This window comes from Schistocerca cancellata, chromosome 7, assembly GCF_023864275.1.
Source record: "Schistocerca cancellata isolate TAMUIC-IGC-003103 chromosome 7, iqSchCanc2.1, whole genome shotgun sequence".
Lineage (NCBI taxonomy): Eukaryota > Metazoa > Arthropoda > Insecta > Orthoptera > Acrididae > Schistocerca > Schistocerca cancellata.
In genome coordinates, this window is record NC_064632.1 from 400,543,796 (window position 1) to 400,566,305 (window position 22,510).

A 22,510-nucleotide genomic window follows, 5' to 3' on the forward strand; every position below is an offset into this window, starting at 1 on the left:
TATCAACCACAAATTACAAATGGCTTCAGGAGAACAAGTCTTCTGTAGAGTTGTGGCAACAATGGAACGTTGCTGTAGAGACATACAGATATATGTGATTAAATCACGTAGACACGCAAAAGCAGCCACACCGAGCATGCTGACACTGTCAGGGATCTTGTTTCGTGAGCTCTATTATAGGTAAATTTATACGAAAGATATTTAGACAAAAAAAATAACAATTCATACTAAAATACAGCTATAATTAATAACAACTTTCATTTTAAAATTTCCAAATACATGCATGTTACAAATAGCTCCAGTCTTTCAAGAGTAACACCTTATATTTACATGCATGTAATCACAGTAGTGGTGACCCATAACACAATATTTTGTTACATTTAATACTACCATTAATGAGAGTTTTAAATCCTGTGGAACTTTTCTTGCGAAACAGATAAAATTATGTCATGTAATTGCCACAAATGGTAATAAGAACACAATTAAAACCTTTTATTATCTGTAACATTTGCAATACTTTTAGACTGATGTCTTAACTTTGGTACAACAGCCACATCATTTAGACAAAAATAGACATAAAAATCAGTCTTAGTGTTACCATGCTTCAAATGTGAGTAAGTTATTTAATTATGAAGTCATGACAATTTCATAGTAAAAAATATATATATTTAAATTCTACATATACATAGTATATTTAAAAAGTAAATGGCAATTAATCCATTCTCTCTTTACCTGGATTGCATCTGAGGTAAAACAAAGTTCATAACAGTCACTCACGCCAATATTTGGCACAACACTACACAGCAGTGAATGGCATTAATCAGACATCATAGATAAAAACTTATGCTCTGCCTATTAAGCTCCAGTCAGTTTTACATTCAAGCATGTAAAAATGGCACTAAATGTATTAATATATTTCTTTTAATACAAACAAAAAAGAAAGACCTAATCACATTTCATTAAAAGAACTGTGCACACCACATTCACTTCTGCATTGCTATCACACTTCAAATCGGAGTAGCAACTGGGTCATTTCTGTCAGATTTTTGAAATAATCACACCGGTATATTCCACTGTTTATCAAACCAAACACTCCTACAATAACACCTTTTGAATTACTGGCAGCATGCTGCTAATCAATTTCTTCCTTAATGCCCAAAAGACGTTCACTTGATAGAGATGAAGAGAGGGGCTGCTGGGCATAGTTTTTAATTTGTTGCAAAGAGATAAGTTGATTAGGAAATGTGTTGGATGTGGTTTTTGGAGCATCAGACACAACACCAGCTGACAATGGAAATTGACTTACTGTCGACGGAAACGCACCATGCTGAGGCAAAGGGACAGCTACATAAGACAGATACTGTGGAGCAGACGTCATCACTTGTGAGGCAGGATTCACATGCTGGTTGTGCTGGGTAAGGTGATTAACGTGCATGAGCCCGCTTACAGTCTGGAATGGGGGAAGATTTGAAGATGCAAAAGTTTCACTCCGAGAGATGGAATAAACAGAAGTAGGATTAGGAACAGATACCGAACACTGTTGAGATTCAGATGTCTGCACTGGTAGTCTAACTGTACTTATAGCATCTCTGGGGCTATGATCTTTCGTGACCAGATTTTCACCCACATCATCGGCACTCTCTCCATTGTTTCCACTGCGATCAGTGTCTTCATCCTGTGGCTGGTGTGTCACGCCTTGCTCAAGAAGGTCACGAAGTTGGGATGCTGCAGATCGCTGTTCTGTAAATGGGGAATTATTCATCTGTCGCAAGGCCATATTTTCCCGTGCAGCAGCCTCGGACAAAACGTTACTGAAATCTGGAGATACCTTGGCCCAATATGTCTGAAGGTCAATAGCCGAATAGCCGTCTGCTTCACTGCCTTGTGGATGTGCTGGAACATTTGGTTCAGCACCTGATAAAGGTGGTATCTTGTCTGTCCTATCTGCATGTTTCTGCATATGCTTCGCCAAATGCACTTCCTGTGTGTATGACTTCCCACAATATTGGCAAATATGGGTCTTCAAGTGTTTAGACTCCTTGTGTCTGGGAATATGTTCTATGAGGGAGGGCTCATCTGCAAAACATTTATGGCATGAGTTGCATTTGAAAGGCTTATCCGTCTGGTGGCAACGAGAGTGACTGTGAAGATTACTCAGCTGAGAGAAAGCCTTGCTGCAGCCTGGCTCAGGACATTTATACGGTTTGTCACCTGTGTGGGTACGGATGTGCTGCTGCAAATGGGAGAGTTGAGTGAAGCTTCTCTGACATATTTCACACAGGTATGGCTTGATACCCAAATGAATTCTAGTATGCTGTGTGAGGTATGAGCTGTTTGCAAATGCTTTGGAACATTGTGTGCACTTATATCTTTTCGTGTCACGTGCTTGGACAGTATCTGCACTTTGAGGCCTCTGTAACATTAAAACAATAAATATCATTAACTCAAAAGCTAAAAATCTATGCAATTAATACATTAATCATAACAATAGATAACGTAACCAAAAGTAAATATGGGCAATTTACCGAGCACACAAACCAAAATTATAAACATATCCCTCCCACACTGCTCTATATACATATTTTACCACCACACACACACACACACACACACACACACACACACACACAGAGAGAGAGAGAGAGAGAGAGAGAGAGAGAGAGAGAGAGAGAGAGAGAGAGAGAGCAGTGGTATGAGAAAGATACATATTCATCCTTCAGTCAGGTGGGCACATTAATCCTTTGACTGCTGGGGACGTGTAAACTCTTAATGCCTCGCTGTTCCCCTGGCGCACCCGAGGTGTATATGCGCGACCTTGGATCTTCCCTACAGCGCTAAGGACATGTTTACGCATCCCACATCATCGGCCTTCCCACTGCTAGGGACGAGTTTAGGCACACTACTAACAGTTCCCCCGAGTGCTACAGACATGTATACATGCAGAGCTGTCTTTCCGCCCTGCTCTTCCAGTAGCTGTTCAATGGTCTGACTGTATAGTTCGACAGTGCTTATATGTTTGTTGCTGTGATCCCTCTTTGCAGAATTCGACTTAGATTACTGTATTTTCATCAGTTATCTTGTTTTCTACAAGAGAAATGTCACGTTGCCGTGGTTACACAGATAAAGAAATCCTGTATATGCTCACTAAGAGTGACAGTGAATGTGAATTATCAGACATTGCTAACAATGATGAGTTCAACAGAATCTCAAAGCTGTAGTCCTAAGCCCTTTACATCAGAGGGGAGAGCAAGAATTACAGTCAGCAGTTCCTCTGAATCTGAGGAATCAGTAAGTGACAGTGAAACAGTTCGGAAAAGAGCACACTTAAGTGACACATTTGACTGGAAAGTAACCGATTTCCAGCCGTTAAATCATTACTTCGATGACTCCAGTTCATGACACAAATGTCAATTAGATACTGACCCAAGCATTTTTTCATGTTTTGTGATTTTTACGTCTCAAGAACTGTTGCAATTTATTGCAGACAAAACAAATCGTTTTTAGGTTTACACCAGACAAAATACTACAGAATCTGTGAATTCTCAGTTGTCAAAGTAGAAAGACACTGGATTTGATGAAATGTATTGTTTTGTTGCTGTTTGCCTTCTAGTGGCGCAAGTTAAGAAGTAAAAATTAAGTGATTATTGGTCCAGAGAGACACTTTTGAACACACCAAGTTTCAGCGAAATTATGTCCCGAGACCGTTTTTGTCTACTTCTGAGAACGTTACACTTCAGTGATAACTCTGCGAGTGCTGGAGGCGAGAGTCTATTTAAAATTAGGATGATTGTTAACAAAGTTCATAAGATGTTTTGCAATTCATTTCGTCCACATAACAAGCTTTGTATAGATGACAGTCTGTTGCTGTTCAAAGGACGATTATCTTTGAAGCAATTTATTCCAACCAAGTGAAGTAGATTTGGAATAAATACATTTGTATTGTGTGACTGTCAGAGTGGGTATATTTTAGATTTTACTGTGTATACAGGCGCAGCAACAGCAATTGGGTTCCACAATTTGGGGAGAAGTGGCAACGTAGTGGCAACTCTTATGGGACCATACCTGGAACAGGGTCACATTCTATACGTCGATAATTGGTACTCCAGCCCGGACCTGTTCCTCTGGCTTCACAACCATGGAACAGCCGCATGTGACACTGTTCATAAGAATAGACGCAACATGGCAAAACTGCAGAAGAAATGAAAATGAGGAGAAACGGAGTTTAGGTCCACTGACAAAGTCCCTGCTGTCAAGTGGTGCGATAAGAGAGAGGTGTACATGTTGACCACAAGTCATACAACACAAATGGTTGAAACAGAGGAGACTGACAGAAATACTGGCAAAAAAATAAAGCGCAATGTATTGTAGATTACAATTCAAGTACGGGTGCAGTTGACCGTTGTGACATGTTACGGAGCTCAGTGGGATCAGTGCATAAAACTGTGAAATGGTATAAGAAATATTTTTTTCACATTCTGAATTTGTGCATTCTAAATGCTCATGCTCTCGATCAGTCTGTAACAGGGCGAAAAATGGCATTCACAGAATTTCACCTTTCTCTTGTAAGGGAGATTGTGGAAAAACATGCTACAGAAAGCACAAAAGCTGGTAGGGGAAGACATTACGATGACGAGAATCCTCTGCGATTAACAGGGAGACATTTTCTGGCTGTTATCGTGAGCGAACATTCGCAGAAAAGTACGCTAATATGCAGATGCGTGGTTTGCACAAAACAGAAAGTGCACTGGTAAACTAGATACCAATGCAAAACTTGCAATTTTCCATTATGTGTTGTACCCTGCTTTGAGACTTATCATACAAAGAAGCATTACTAACTATTTGGAAGTAAATTTCAGAAAATTTAGTGATGCTTCTGAAGGAATTACTTTTAAAAAAAATTTTTTAACTTCGCCAGTGCCAGTCCAAAGCCTGGATCGAAAAGAAGGATGAGAAATTGATGCAACAGGTGTGAAATTATTCAAACAAAGCCTGACTTCTTCATATGTAGCAGTTTGTTGGCAAATGAATGGACTTGGTTATTGAGATGGCACAATACCTGTACCGTGGCGAATGTGATTACGCTGAGTACATTACGCCAGTATAACAAAACCCATATATTCATCTGTGTACGATACATTTAAATTATTAACATGTAACATGGACAGTTATATTCTTTTATCCTTAGTAGTACAAATGTAGATCACATCGGTCTACTTGTACAAAACATGTTTTCCATAACTGATTGAAACGCCTTTGATCAACGAGAAACAACATGCCAAAGTTAAAACTCTTTTCTCTGTGCGATTTTTCTTGTTACTTTGCCTCTGTTGTTAGCCAATATTGAAAATTAAACTCATTGTTCTGGGGAGAGTGGGAGGCTTAAAATTTGTTGTTCAAATGAAACCTGCTATGAAGCATTAATAGAAAGTGGTATTTGAAAAATAAGTATCGAATATACCCTGTTTTCATCTTTTCATAAAAAGCAACACCTTTTCGACTAATTTGTAGATTATTGAAAAATAGTAGGGGAATAAAAAATTTTATTCCTTAATGTTGTGCAGTCAATCTATTGCACTCTAAATTTCATTTTCATCATGCGTTCACACTAGTAGATATGCTAACTCGAAGTTTACATTGATTTCAGGCCTGATTTTCACACCCCACTTTCATTCCAGTTGTACAGCTTGGTATGTTTTACAGAGCATAGTTTTTTAGACTTTGTAAAAACTACAAAGGAATAACCCTTATGAGTCATACAGCCAAGATTTTTGAAAGAATTTTACTAAGTCGAATAAGTGAAAAGATAGAAAAGGAGCTGAGTGGAGAACAGCATGGATTTAGGAAAGGAAGAAGCATGATCGACCTGATATTTTCTATCTGTCAACTGATGGAGAAAAGTTGGAAGTATAACAAAAGGGTGACAATGATTTTTATAGACATAGAAAAGGCATATGACCCCGTTACCAGGGAAAGACTCTGGGAAGAAATGAAGAAAAAGAAATGAAGAAGATAGGTACAGAAGATGGATACATTAATGTAATAAAGACAATGTACAGAGGATACAATTGTAGAATCAGAATACCATTGGGGAACTCTGAATACTTCGAAATAAGACAATGACTTAAGCAAGGAAGTATTCTATCTCCTGCACTTTCTAATGTTGTGGTGGAGGGAATGAATAGGGCAGTTAAAGATATAGTAAAAGAAAAAGACAAAAAGATGATTTTTGCAGATGATATGGTAATATGGGGTAATAAAGTGGTAGACATACAGTTACAACTTGATGCATGGAAGGAAATAATGAAAAGGTATGGATTAAAAATAAATAAAAATAAGAGTGAAGTAATGGTATTTGGAAGAGAGAAAGGGATCAATGGAAATATTACCTTGAATGGAGAACCCCTCAAAGTGGTAGAAAGTTTCACTTATTTAGGGAGTGAAATATCTAGGGATGGAAAAATAACTAACGACATTAATAGGAGGTTACAGAACGGAGGCAATTTCTACCAAACAATAAAACACCTGATTTGGAATTCAGAAAAAGCAAAACTCCTTATGTATAAGAATTATTACTTCCCTATTGTCACCTATGGTGGAGAAACATGGACAATGACATAAAGGAACTGGAGTAGACGGCAAGCAGGGGAAATGAAATTTCTCAGAGCAGTTAAGGGAAAAACAAGAATGGACAGAGTAAGGAATGTAGAGACTAGAAAGGACCTTAAACAAGAAAGTATGAGAAAGAAATTGAGAAAAAGAGATTCAGATGGTATGGGCATGTTAAGAGGATGCATGGGCAGGGACTCCCCAAAATTATGGAAGAACTAAAGATGGAGGGGAAAAGACCTAGAGGGTGCCCAAGAACACAGTGGAAAATGGGAGTGAGAATATCTGTGGAAAGGAGAGCTGTGACATGGCAGCAAGTGGAGGAAGAAAAGTGGTGGGAGGACCGAGCAAAATGGAGAGGACTCGCCAGCACCCAGACCCAGCAGTAGCTGGAGCGGGATCCAGATATAGATAGTTTTTTTAGCAAAGTCAGGACAAAAACACCGCATTTTAGACGTTTTTACTAAATCTTCAATTTTGCACTTAATTCATTTAGCACTGAAAAGTGCTATGGAAATGAAACTTTCTATTTAAGAACTTTGTGTTGTTAAGTTACTACATGCCAAGTTCCACGTTCGTCATAGTATTAGTTCAGGAGATGCAAGAAGCCAAACTTTGAAATTGTATCGGGCACCTATTTTCTTGGCCCATTTACCTACAATTTTCTGGCTCAATATGATTCACAAAATTCTTTTCATTATTATTCTTAAGAGAACGCATAAAGTTGTACAAGACGGTCAAATTTTATTTCTTTACAAAACCTATTGCCCTACATATTACAGCTCAAAGTTGCCAAAAATTCATGCTGGCTCTGCGCAAGTTGTATTCAGCCAAGAAATATTCAGCACAGGGCGGGTTGGACAGCACGGACCGATCCAGTCCCAGTGGCAGCTCCAAGGGACAGGCACACAGCGCAGTTAGATGGATTACACCACAGGCCACGGCACCTCAGTGCGCCTAGCAGGTGGCATGCCTCCAGCAGTCAAAGGGTTAACATATAAGATGACCTAACAAATACCAACAAAGTTAGAAACCATGATAATAACCCATGATATAGAAAATATGGTAGCATAATTTATATCAAAAATTCTAGCCAAGCAAAACAAATTTGAAAGTGAGGGACAAATATTAAATTAACATTAGGTTCAGTCCTAACTGCGCTGTGCTATATAATACAAAACTGTTATATTAACAATTTCACCCTGCATAATTGGGTTTGAAATAACCCACACACAAAACAAGATCAGTACTTTTATTTTATGGAAGTGATTACTGGAGTTTAATATGAAGTTAGACTTCAATATTACATTACTGATATTCAATTTACAAGCACTGCCAAAGAAAACAATGAAAATGCTATAAAATTATATAGAATGCAGGACATCACCATATTACCCAAATTACATTGGCAATTACTAACAGTATAAAGTTGTGTGGTGTGTTTGCAACACTTTCAGATCTACCTGCAGTTTTTTGAACTGTCATGTATTTTTATGCCTGAAGGGCAAATAGGCACAACAAAAAGACTGTCACAAACAAAGCTTTCGGCCAATCAGCCAACAGTCTTTTTTTTTGTTGTGCGTTTCTGCGACTCAGCATCTCTACTATATGGTGAGTAGCAACTTTCCTTCTCACAATATTGTCACATTCCATCCTGGATTTTCCATTGTTTTATTTATGCCAGAAGGCTCAAATAAAAAAAAAAATTAAAAAAATGGTTCAAATGGCTCTGAGGACTATGGGACTTTACTTATGTGGTCATCAGTCCCCTAGAACTTAGATCTACTTAAACCTAATTAACCTGAGGACATCACACACATCCACGCCCAAGGCAGGATTCGAACCTGCGACCGTAGTGGTCACGCGGTTCCAGACTGTAGTGCCTAGAACCACTTGGCCACTCTGGCCAGCCCCAGAAGGCTCTTTTTAAGTCACAAGCAGAAGGAATATCATGTTTAATGCCATATCAAGAACAAAACCATTGCATACAGAACACAAGCCCAGATCGGGCAAAGGTTAAGAAGCAAATTGAACTTTCAAAGGAAACATTATTTATAGCAACTGTAATTTTCAATTTGTCATTTTATATTTTATATATTTCAAAGTTTTAAATTAGTAACGACATTTTAAAATGTGTGGCATAAGTACAGCTATCTCGAATTAAATAAATAAATAGTGCAGCTTCTCATGATCAGTGAACCCCATTCCACGACTTCGCCTGGATTTAAAGCACCATGTTCCAAGTTTACACACCTCTTTACATTTCAGAGCTAAATCTAAACAGCAAAATATGCAAGTCATTTTTCTAAAAAGCAAAATACATGCATTGTGTGTAAAAATTAACACACACCACAAACAAAGCAAAAACAATTCGGAACACTATTAACCAGTAATGGGTGCCCTGAATAAATTTCATAGTTGAGCAAAAGCTAGAATCAAAACAATTGCTATGGCAAAAATGACAACACACAGAAATTGTTGGCCATCAAACATTATTTCCTCACTTTGGCAGCAACAATTTGACTAATAATAATCAATCAAATGTAACTGAATTTAATTTGCTTTATCAATACTGTATACACCACTACCGATGGCACGCAGTTTTAAAAAAATGCAACATATGTGAATATTACAAAATGTGGTTATTCTCCTGGCAAGACTGACTTTCCCAGTAAAATGTTAAACTCTTGTACTGACTTCATAAGATCACCACTTAGCTGTAATTAATCAGCTAAAGACTAAAGGCAAGATTCCTGACACTTAAAAATACCATAAAAACACACATTTAACGCATTAACCTAAAATTGTGATGGCTAAAGATTACTACAGGTTGTTCACTACTGCGGTAAATAATCTCCTATATGTCAGTGTAAGTATTTGCTCCAGAAATGATATTTTCCCCTCAACAATATTATTTACTTGCACTTTAATGAAAAGGTTTTTAGATTGGCATCTTAAAAACTATTTTTTTACTTCGAATAATGGAAAGAAAATTATCTTATTTACTGCATTTATGTAAATCACTTATATGAATGATTACAAAAGATTGAAGATTTGATATTTGTTTTTTAATTGAAAGTTTTCTGTTAGATCACTCAACAGAACAATTTAGACAGAAAACATTCATTGAAGTGCAATTTGTTGCCACTCTAGTATACACTCTCAGGTCACACAAATGGTATCATTTGATCAGATGAGCCGTTTAAAAAAAAGAGAAACAGGGATTAAAATACTAGGAATAATTATATTTTTGTTTGTTGCTCATGACTGTCTTTCTCTATTCATAATATGTTTTCTCCAATTTAGTGTTCTGTTTACTTTGTCAGACATGTCACTGTGTTGTGCTCCTGATGTCACTGTGTTGTGCTCCTGGTGGAGTATGCTCAAATACCACACACCAAATTATATGACACATCATCTGTGTGAAGCAGCTGTTTATTGTGGCAGAGGAAGAATCTCCTGTAAGTGCCTGGTACTCAATGTTCGGATTTCTCACAATTAGCATTTAGATTCTCTTACTCTTTTCATCTTTGGCAAGTGAACTAAAATATTGTTCAGAAACTCAACTCTTATGCCTTTGTCAGTTGCTTGTCTCTCAATAAACTGTTCATATGCATTACAAAACAAGCAAATGTCCTCTGTAGGAATTGAAAAAGTATCATTTTGACACTTGTTCACTGACTCAGTCTCTGTAATACTGCATCATTATCCACAAAATAGGCACATTTGTTGTGACATTTAGATCAGCACTTATGGACTCTTATCTTACTGCAGATGTGCATCGAAAATAATGTGCTATGTAAGACTTCATTTTAATTGTAAATCTGTGATTTGCAGTAGAGTTTCAAGAATGCCTGTCATATGTAAATGCAGCAATCAGTTTAAAAATAAAAATAGTTTATTTATAATGGTTCTGGAAAACTGAGGACTTATGCGACAATCCATGTAATTGTGTTGTGCCATGTCATTTGTATTAGCAACTTGATATTCACTTGTGAAAAAGTTTGCTATTTGCTATCTTGTAATTCCTTTACTTTTGATGCTCTAGTTACTCACTCACTTGATACACCAAATGTGCAAAGAAATTAGCCCACACTGTGTAAGATTAAGTCTTGATGTGAAACAATACAATAAAAGTCTTAGTTCACATCAGACTTGCTGTTTTCTGTATGCAAGATGTACTGAGCCATAGAAATGAGCTTTTTGTTAAGAATATATGAAAGTTGTAACAGAATTGAAATAATTTAGGAGTAAAGGAGTCCATTCACCAAATAGCAGAAGCGTATGTGCCTACATACTAAAGAGAGAAAAGACTCTGACGAGCTAGAGTACAAATATATACACAGAAACACCCATGCAAGTGCCCATCCATTGTGCTGGCTGGACACACAACAATGCGATTGCAGTTCAGCAGGTAGCCTGGGGTGGGGTGGGGTGGGGTAGGGTGGGATTTGTGTCTGGTGGGTTGAATAGAGGGTTGAGGCAGTGGCTCGGATGGAGAACATGGGCAGGAGGGGTAGCAGGTACACAGGTGAGGCATGTGGTACATTGGTACCAGTGCCGGTAAGGTACAGAACACGATGATGTGTGGATTGGGAGGAGCTGACAGGACAGAAGAAGGGGAAAATGTTGGGTAAAGGCTGGGGGGACAGTGGGATGGCAGAGATCAAGGGCAAGTGTGTTGCAAGGATACCTCCCACCTGCATAGTTTAGAAAAGATAATGCCAGGGGGAAGGGTACCAATGATGTAGGTTGTGGTGCAGCCATTGAATTGGAGAATGTGGTGCTCAGGTGCATGTTGTGCCACTGGGTGGTCAGCTTTGTTCTTGGCCAGACTGGCAGTAGCCATTCATCCTGGTGAACAGCATGTCAATTTTCATACTGACACAGAAACTTATGCAGTGGTTGCAGCACAATTGGTATATGACTTGGCTGATTTCACAGGTGGCCCTTCCTCTGATGAGGTAAGATGAGCCTGTGGCAGGACTGGAGTAGAAAATGCTGTGTGTGTATGTACTGGACAGGTCTTGCACCGGGTCTTCCACGGGGTCTTCCACACATTACGGAGACTGAATCAGTGAACTTAATGCACATATACTGCCTACTGAGACACAAGCAACTGACAAAGACATAAGAATTGAGAATCTAAATGCTAATTGTGAGAAATCTGAACACTGATTACCAGGTACTACAGGAGATTCTTCCTTTGCCATAATAAACACCTACATGGCACAAATGATGTATCAAATAATTTGGTGTGTGGTATTAGAGCATACTCCACCAGAAGCACAACACAGTGACACGCCTTACAAAGTAAACAGAAAACTAAATCAGAGAAAACATGTTATGAACAGAGAAAGACAGTCACGTGCAACAAAAAATATAATTATTCCTACTATTTTAATTCCTTTTTCTCTAGCTTGAAAACAATTCATCTGTTCAAGACATAATTTGTGTGACCTGACAGTATAAACAAGAGTGGCACCAAATTGCACTTCAATGAATATTGAGTGATCTAACAGAAAACTTTCAATTAAAAAACAAACTTTTGTAATCATTCATAGAACTGATTTACATAAATGCAGTAAATAAGATGATTTCCTTCCATAATATAAGTAATAGTTTTTAAAATGCCAATCTAAAAAAAAAAAAACCTTGTGGTTAAAGCGCAAATAAATAATATCGTTGAGGGGAAAAAATATCATATCTGGACCAAATACGTACACTGACACAATCCGCTCCCGGGATTGGAATGACTCCTTACCCTCTCCCTTAAAACCCAAATCCTTTCGTCTTTCCCTCTCCTTCCCTCTTTCCTGACGAGGCAACCGTTGGTTGCGAAAGCTAGAATTTTGTGTGTATGTTTGTCTTTGTTTGTGTGCCTATCGACCTGCCAGCGCTTTTGTTTGGTAAGTCTCATCATCTTTCTTTTTAGATATAACACGTGCTAAACATACATTAATATCCTTAATTCTCGATTTCATTGGTTAATTAACTCATATATACCTGTATTACACTAACTGACCTCTTAGCCACTTTAATAATTTATGTAAGAGCATAAAGAAACCATGTGCAACAAAACCCCTGTGCAGACGAGCCATTTAACAAGGTTGTGTGCTCGCCCTGCTAGCAGCAGTAGTTATCACTAACCATCAGTGACGTCGCAAGTACACGTAGAAAACAAACACTGCCCAAACAGGCCTAAAGCTACCAACCGGTGGCCATGTAATTCTCAACCCTTAGGCGTCACCGGATGCGGGAGGGGGGCATGCAGTCAGCACACCGCTCTCCCAACCACTGTCAGTTTTTGTGACTGGGCCGGCCGGGGTGGCCGAGCGGTTCTAGACGCTACAGTCTGGTACCGTACGACTGCTATGGTCGCAGGTTCGAATCCTGCCTCGGGCATGGATGTCTGTGATGTCCTTAGGTTAGTTAGGTTTAAGTAGTTCTAAGTTCTAGGGGACAGATGACCTCAGATGTTAAGTCCAATAGTGCTCAGAGCCATTTGAACCATTTTTTTGTGACTGGTTCTGCTACTTATCAATAAAGCAGCTCCTCAATTGGTTTCCCAAGGGCTAAGTGCAACTTGCTTGCCAACAGCAACTGGCAGACCAAGACAGTGACACAATCAAATGCTAACCAAGCCCATCAGCACTTATCTTTGGTGATGTGACGGGAACCAGTGTTACCACTGAAGAAGTCCACACAATTTCTTGAAAAATATGGTTAGTTTCATTTTGAGAATTTTCAGGGTGCTTTATAACTGAGGAAGAGAGATTTCTAATTGCCAATAGGGCTACATATAATCTTCTTCTTCCTCTTTTTCTACAATCATCACACATTGCTGCCAAAGCTAACTTTACTTGTTGTCAGTTCAATCAACCAACATGTTTTTTGTGGGAACATTCTGCTGTTGTGCCATCACATCTGATTACAATACGTAAGGAATAGGCCTGAACTAATGACACTGAGGTTACATCTTCATTAGTTCATCTGAATGAAACTCATTTTCATGCTGCTGCTTTCAATAACTTTTAAAATACATAGAAATAGCTAATTAAAGTTTTAGGACATGTATACTACAATTCAGTAGTTGCAATCTATTGACAACAACATACAGTGTACTCTCAATTATTCGCGTGCAGATTATTCGTGCATCTAAAAAAATTATGTGCAATATTTTCTCTAGCAAACAGCAATAAAAAAAAACCTGTGTGACAATTAATGCAATTTCAGTCGTTTAAGTATTGTTTCCATTGTTATCGGCCAGCCTGTTCTATGTAAATTGAAAACAAACAGTTTTCTGGTGTTAATCAGCATGTAAGTGTCAACAAAGCACATTACAGGATATTTGTAACAAAAATGATGGAGAAATAAAAGAATATCAATATCAGAAAAGGAAAGTTGCCACTCACCATATGGCAGAGATGCTGAGTTACGATAAGCACACCAAAAAGATTCACACAATTATAGCTTTCAGCCATTAAGGCCTTTGTCAACAGTGGACTGCAGATGTGTGTGTGAGTTGCATTTGAAAGAGTGTATGTATGTGCGTCTACCGCTGACAAAGGCCTTAATGGAAGAAAGATAGAGTTGTGTGAATCTTTTTGCTGTAACTATCACGACTCAGCATCTCCACTATATGGTGAGTGGCAACTTTCCGTCTCTAATATGGTTATATTCCATCCTGGATTTTCCATTGTTGGAGGAACGAAATAAATATTTGTCAACATTAAAACAATAATTAGAAATAACTGAAGGATTTGAGAAGGGAGAAGTTGCTGCAAAACTAAGTACAAATTATGGTATTGGTATGCATACTGTTAGGGACATTTAAAAAGAATAAGCAGAAAAGACAGAATTTTGTCATGAAATATGACTATTTCTAGATCACCTATATGTAAAAGCATGAAGAGATTTACATTTGGTAAATTAGATGCCGCTCTTTTGCAATATTTCAGCCAAAAACGAACAGAATGTGTCATTCTTTCAGGCGCAATGTGCGCTCAAAAAACTAAATTTTTTCTTGAAGTTATAGAGTTAGAGGGACAGTTTAATGCCTCATCTGAATGGCTAACCAGATTCAAACAATATTACAGATTCACGAGGAGAGCAGCTTACTTCAAATGTTGCTGTTGATTCCTTCCAGGAAGAGTTCCAGAAATTCGGGGGAGAGGAAAATTTCACACCAGACCAAATTAATAACCTACATCTACATCCATACTCCGCAAACCACCTGACAGTGTGTGGTGGAGGGTACTTTGAGTACCTCAATCGGTTCTCTCTTCTATTGCAGTCTCGTATTGTTCGTGGAAAGACAGATTGTCGGTATGACTCTGTGTGGGCTCTAATCTCTCTGATTTTATCCTCATGGTCTCTTCGTGAGATATACGTAGGAGGGAGCAATATACTGCTTGACTCCTCGGTGAAGGTATGTTCTCGAAACTTCAACAAAAGCCCATATCGAGCTACTGAGCGTCTCTCCTGCAAAGTCTTCCACTGGGGTTTATCTATCATCTCCGTAATGCTTTCACGATTACTAAATTATCCTGTAACGAAGCACGCTGCTCTCTGTTGGATCTTCTCTATCTCTTGTATCAACCCTATCTGGTACGGATTCCATACTGGTGAGCAATATTCAAGCAGTGGGCGAACAAGTGTACTGTAACCTACTTCCCTTGTTTTCGGATTGCATTTTCTTAGGATTCTTCCAATGAATCTCAGTCTGGCATCTACTTTACCGATGATCAACTTTATATGATGATTAAATAATGCAGATGAAAAGTGGACTGTATTGAAAATGTCTCCCAGCCAGAACCCTTGCTTTTAAGAGTGAAGTTTGTGCTCCTGGATATAAATCATATGAAGAATGTGTTCCAATTTTGTGCACTGCTAATGCTTCTGGGAACCACAAAGTGAAACTACTAGTGATTGGGAGAAAAAAGATCATTCAAGGACATCACAGGTAAGGACTCCCTATGGATTCACACACTTCTGTACCACAACTTCGACGATTTCTAGAAGAAAAAGAATTGCCACACAAGGCTGTTCTATTGCTTGAGAATACTGTTTCACATTCTTATGAGAGGATTCTCATACTTGAAAATGGTTTCACCATAACTACGTTTTTACCTCCTAACATGACTGCCATTAGACAGTCAATGGACCAAGGCATAATTCCATTGGGAAAATGACACTACCAGGCTGGTCTACTGATAATGCTAGTTGATGAGGATGATTTAGTGGTGTTTTGTTCTGGAAGAAGTTGAAATTCTAGATGCCATACATGGGATTTCTAATGCCTGGCAGGAAATCACGCCACATACATTAGTTTGATCATGGAGGAAAAATCGTCCATATATGGAAGAAAGAGATTTTTGAGGTTTCAGTAATGAAGACATAACAGCCGCATAAATAATGAATCTACCAATAGTTTCAAATGGTTTTGAAGAGGCCAATGAAGAAACTTGACTGAGTGGCTAAAGACCTATGCTTGTAAACCTGGTTTCCAGTACAAATGTGACGCCGAAATTGAGACCACTGCTTCACATGAAAACAAAGAGGGGGTTAGTGAATGTGAAAGTTGTGATGAAGACAGTGACCTCATCAGTCATTGTACCACATTTCAATATGATGATACTGTTCTAGACTATCTGGGCCAGAAGGGGTTTCAGTAAAGTGAAATTATTACTGCAAAAAAATTTGAAATGCAGCATAAAAAAAGTCAACTCCTCTCAGAAGTAGACCAACATCACAGACTATTTAAAAAATAAACAGCCCTACGGTACCTGTGCAAAGAACTTCAGTAACATTCGAACAACAAATACATCTTTGAAAATATATCGAGCATTCATGTTTTTCAATTCTTCGTGCATCTTCTCCCCTACATTACTCCAAACAATGGTGAGTATATTGTACAATTTTGTTGTATTAGGCAAATCTGCTGAAATATAACATCAGCATGTTTTCCCAGCTTAAAAATTATTTCATAAAAGAACAATTCATTATCAAACGAAAGAAAGTTTATGGTTTAACGCCTAGTCAATGACAATGTCACTAGCTTAGTTTAATCAAGAAATTGGAAGAAACTCAACCATATTCATTTATAAGCAGTAATCACAGCCTCACAATGTCCTCAGAGAAGTGCTGAAACACCCAAGGATATCAGCAGAGTCAAAGTTTGCCAAGAACGTCTACCTGTAGTTCACCTGACTGTGAACTGCCATTTTTTAACCATGCAATATGTATCAGGACAGAGTCGGGGAAAGATGTGGTTTCATCGAGGCCCTTTATGCCCCCCCAAGGCCTGAGTGGTGGTGTGTCTGGAACTTTCCTTCAATCATTCTTGTGAAAATCAAGTGATTTCAATTCTGTGCACTATGGTTCTAACCTCCATCACAGAGGCATCAAAAGAAGGGGCAAAATTTGGGTAAGAGGGGCTGTGACAATCTTCCCATTCTGTGACGTGTCCATGATAGCATTAGCCAGAATTGTGGTGAAGTTCATGCCAATGTAACATCATTAACCCACCTTACAAGTCACTGGAACTTCTGAGCTGTGGCCTTGTTATCTGTAGTGTTGGTTAGTCAAGCGCTGTGATTTTGCACCATGACAGGAGGCTGTACGCACCTTTGAGACAAATTTCAAACTTAAGCGTCACAATGGTTGGGAATTTTGAGGTTTCGAAAAAGTGATCCTTAAGTTCTGTTGTGCTACTGCAATATAGCTGTGCCACCTCATCTAATGTCCACTAATAATCTGGATGCATTGGTAATGTCACCGTCCCCCAAACTCATTATCAAAACTTCCTTCACCCTACATTTGTAAGACCCCCAAGTTATGCAACAATCATTACACTGTTGTTGTCGATGGAACATTCCGACTCTTAAAATGCACTGAAGAGCTCTACAAGCCTACTGGTGATATGAAGTGCAGGTAAGTAGAAAATGTGTCACAACTTAACCCTTGAGCAGGCATGCCTATGTACAAAGTGCACCAACCACAAATAACAATGTCTTGTAGTATTCCACCGTTGTTTCACAACTGCGAGCCCAAATCTATTCCTTCATTATTGCTTCACCTAACACTGTGATAAATTGTGTTGCCATACGTCCAAGAGAGCAGCAATAATATAAAATAAACAGTGAGCTAACTCAGAAAATCTTTACAGTCCAAGCAAGAAAATGACCCAGATTCTGAGCCAGCACCACAATCCCACAAGGCACTTTTATATGAGATAATTAGCAATTAAACAATCAGCTGGCTGGGATCTGATGCAACTGCTCTGTTTAATACTTTGAGTGGGTCATTACTGTAGGGTATTTCTTGTACTCGGCACCAAAATAATATAATGAAAGTTTATTTTATTATTGTTTAATTAAACAGTGGTTTAGCTGATATAATGTAAGTTTATTTTATCATTGTTTAATTGAACTAAGATTAATCTGTTCTATTACTAACACATTTTTACCTTGGTAACATAACACAGCTATTCCTGAAATGTGTAAATATTAAGGTGTGCGCCCACTCATGTTGTAAAAAAATGGCACGCCAAATCACAGGTTAAGAACAAGTGAAATAAATCTTTGCTGGTGACACGCTACAAAGTCAATAAGTAAAATTGTTGAGTGTTTGGTATCAAATGGATATAATTTTCAACAAAATAATTTTCACTTTAAAAGTTGCATACCAGACAGCAATACACAATTTCTTATATAGTTATCAATAATGTAAGAAATCTTTTTTTTCTGCAGGGAGGTATCAGAAGCCCAAAGAATTGTTGTTGGGTTCAAGTATGTCTCAGGAGTGAAGCCAGTCACAGTAATCTGCCTCTACAACACATACAGTGGCAACATGCTAATTTCTGGTACCCAATGGGAGATACAGTAGGTAGTCAAAGAGAACCTCCACTGTCCTGCAAAGATCTGTAAATATTTATATTAACAAATTTGTTTACTGTTTATTTGAAATGATAGTTGTGTTGGCAGGCTAAATTAGGTTGAAAGGTGATATCAGCAAGTGAAATGATATGACGAAAAGCTCACCTACATCTATCAAACAGCGTAAATAGTTACACAGACCTTGACCACAGGGTCATGTTTTGCTATACATCATGGGCCACAAATTTATTGCAACAGTTATGGTGTTGATTTAATTAACTTTCACGATTTTCTTTTTAATATACTGAAAATTTTGTCTTTGTTGCCAGGATCTGATACAACTGTTACCAATCAAGCTGCAAAACACTTCTCTGGCTGCTGTTCTCTCTTTCGATACTTAAAATTGAATGCTCACGTAGGCACCCTTCCTCCCCCCCCCCCCCCCCCTTTGCAGTACTATTAAACATCGATCTCAGCAAGTGCTGTCAACATTGCTCTGCTAAACATTTAAGTGACAACACTGCAATTGATTTAGATTACTATTTCACTGTTGTATAATAGATCAGAAATTGTGACTGCATGCAAATTACTGCTTGACTTTTAATATGGGAAACAGTTATGAGCATAAATGAAATAGTACTCACTGCAGATGTTTCCTTAAATATTTATGGCTTCAACTACTCTACCGTACTGTACAACAGTTCTTTAAGAGAAATGAAGGACAATATTGCTAATTTTTTCCATTGTAAAACAGCTTACCTTATACAATTTTCCTAACCTGCAAATATATGTCAATTTCCACTAATTCTGAGAATCAAAAGGCTGAATTATACTACAAACAGAGGAAGCTATACATTTTGCATTGAAAGTGTATGTACATTAAATCACAGACATATCTTCAGTGTTAATTTCACTCCTTCTTGTGATTCTATAAAGATACACTAATATTTAGCAGTTTGTTATCTAAAAAAAGAAGGGGGAGGAGATGACAGAAACTATAAACAATATAATCTAAAGCAAATTATTCCAGTATAACAGTATCACCCTAATCCAATATTAAAAGTATTGCAGGCTGTATGATTTCAAGTGTTTCTCATTATGCCATATGATGTATGATTGCCTGATTCCCTTAGACTGAAATCTGCCTGCTCATTCAATTTCAAACATTAACCATTACAACCAAATTCAATGGTAGAATTCTTGACAATCATCATGAAATTTCATAATAAAGCTCACACTCAGTGTGCTCAATTCAAAACATGTAATCATATTCAAAGTAATTTCACAATTTCTTACTTCTCACATTTCTTAATACTCTTTATTTTTGCATAGTTTTATCAAAAAGTACGCACTGTTTTATAGAAGTTTCCTTTATAGTCTAACATTTTGAAAAGCAAATGCACACAAACGAATGTCACACATGCCTAATCAAAATAAGAAATACTCAGAAACAAAACCAAGAAACAAATTTGAAATTTCTTCTCTAAAATGTGGAATCTGCTTGACACTCCAGCAAATTCAGGTATAAAGTGGGGTGAAAAGGGAGAGAGTTGGAGGGTTTCGTGGTGAAAAATGTTCAGTTTTAAAATGTGCATACTAAGTAATGCACCATTATTAAATGTACATCTCAAATGATTTATTCATTGCTTCTACAGTTAAGAACTACTCAGGGTCGAATACAGGCATTGTGTAGTCAAACCAATGGCAATGTGCATTAGTATAAACACAGTGAATAAAAACGACAAATGCTGAATTAAAATGTTGTAGGGGAGAAAACTGTTTTTTATTTCACACCCATAAAAATTATTGTTGTCACACACAATTTGTGTATTTGGGGAAAGGAGGGGACTGCAACTGACATTCATAGTTGACTGTATGACACTGCCAATATGTACCACTCACATCAAGATCAATATTCAGCAGAGATACAACATTGACTCAAATGGGGAAAGTGAAGGACCAAGAAATCCACCCAGTATCATGTTTAAATGATTTATACAAATCACTAGCAATTAAATAAAAAAATGTTGCTAATAATCTGAGATATGTACAATATTTTCTGAATTCACTGTTGTCTCTTGTTTAGTTGTGTCAATTATTAATTATATTTTCTTCTGAAATGTGATACACATAGAGTGCAACATGAGGGAACATTTCTGGACACAAACTATGGGTCAGCTGTCAGCAGTAATATAGATCAAGGCAGTCTGTAGTTCCCTTACCTACCACAGACACTTGCTCTGTCCATTTCAGGACAATGAATAATAACAAGGGACTATGAAGTGAGATGGTGTGGCTATGATGGGATGAAGATTGTTTATTCGCCTAAAGCAAGTTAACTTACACTACATTGTTAAGATGATGTTGCAGATGTTGGAACTATCTTCCTCTGAATGTACACTAATCATAAATAGCACAACCCAGGAGAAGATTGCTTTGAATATATAATTATACAAGTGGATGTATGGAAATAGTGGGGATGGGAGGAGGGTTCAGAATATGTACTGTTCCCACTTATAACTCTTCCTTGCTTTTTCACTTTCAAACTTCTATCTTCAGGAAGGGATTCAAATGCCATTTCCCTTTTATACGTTTAAAGACTTTTCAGTTGTTGGTAATAATTATTCCAAACTGATGCTCTACACTTATCTGTCTGACAAAATATATGGAGGGCATGCTTGCATACAGAAAGAGGTGTAAAATGTCTTGGTTGGCTCTACTGTTAACATCACTCCCCAGGCAGAATAGGGCTATGTGAACCAATATTAGTTGACGAATTCAAACAGCTATATCATGCAGTTCATGTTGACAGGTACACCTCTCAGTAACTGACTAGTGTCAGGCCTAATGATTTTATTGTCTTAACTGCTATCCACAAAATTAATTGTACAGCATACCTGCATAGTCAACTGCAACTTTCATGACATCATCTATTGAAATTGTTCCACAATTTCTTCTGTTCTATGGAAAATGTAATCATCATTTGGATGGCCTTTTCCAAGGTCAATGAGTTGTGCAGCCAATCCGTTTGCATTTCACTATGTAATCACATAATCCGCAAAGGCATTTTTCAAAAGCCATCCTCGTTTCTTTAAGGAAGAAAAGAGAATAATTTGTCAGTGTTTAGTAGTTACCTTTAAACACATATGACAATACACACAACACCACAATAACTATACAATGCTCAACTAGTTGCAAAAAGTACATAAAGTAAAGAGTGTGAATAAAGAATTGTTCAATGTGTACCAAACACTCAAACCTGAGAATACAAAACATACTCTTGTAAAACTCATTGTGACACGAATACTGCGCTGACACAACGGACGCGACAGAATCGCAGTTCTTCCGTTCTTCTATAATCATATAGGAATATTTGCGCAGAACATTGGCATTATATTATCATTTAGTTTTTATCCCGACTGCAAACAAATGTCTTCTTTAGTAGTTAATTCTGACTGCTTGTAAAAATGTCTGAATGATCCAACATTCCGTTTTCATAAGATTCGAGAATAAATGTATACTATACATAATCTGAGGAATTGTCGAACTGCAAATATGAGAAACATTCTATTTCACAGTTTCACTTCTGGAAGCGCTTTATTAAATGACATAAGATACAACTGACTCAACGGAACATAATGCTGTGCAGCGCTGAACAATTTGCAGTTATCGCTAAAGAAAATTCACACCTGACGAATTCGGTGACATCCACGGAGGCTCTCTTTGTCTTCAACATCGAAGCACCTGTTTCCGAAATTCTGCAGACAAGTAATTCATTATCGTCTCATCCTCACACATAACGAATATCACAGCTTCCGTAGCCTGCTTCAAACCAAACAGAGTAAATAAACACACAAACTGCTTGCAAAACACATTTTTTGTTCATTACAAATCATTTGAATCAAAATAGACGCTAACCGGCAAAGAGCTGAAAAATTGTGAATTGGACAGGGATCCCAACATCTCTGAACACAATGAAATAAGAAATCACTGGAACACTTGTTACAGTTGGCTACATGCATTAG

General features: G+C 37.7%; 1 protein-coding gene across 1 annotated transcript; it reads right to left on the reverse strand.

Moving 5' to 3' along the window:
- Nucleotides 1-239: 239 nt before the first annotated feature.
- Nucleotides 240-22,441, reverse strand: LOC126092353 (zinc finger protein rotund-like). The gene is made up of 3 exons (XM_049907892.1): nt 22,175-22,441; nt 21,383-21,574; nt 240-2,413 (listed from the first exon to the last, which is right to left on the reverse strand). Exons 2-3 carry the CDS (start codon nt 21,386-21,388, stop codon nt 1,133-1,135), a joined length of 1,287 nt encoding a protein of 428 aa, XP_049763849.1. The 5' UTR covers nt 21,389-21,574; nt 22,175-22,441; the 3' UTR covers nt 240-1,132.
- Between the last annotated feature and the right edge of the window lie 69 nt (nt 22,442-22,510).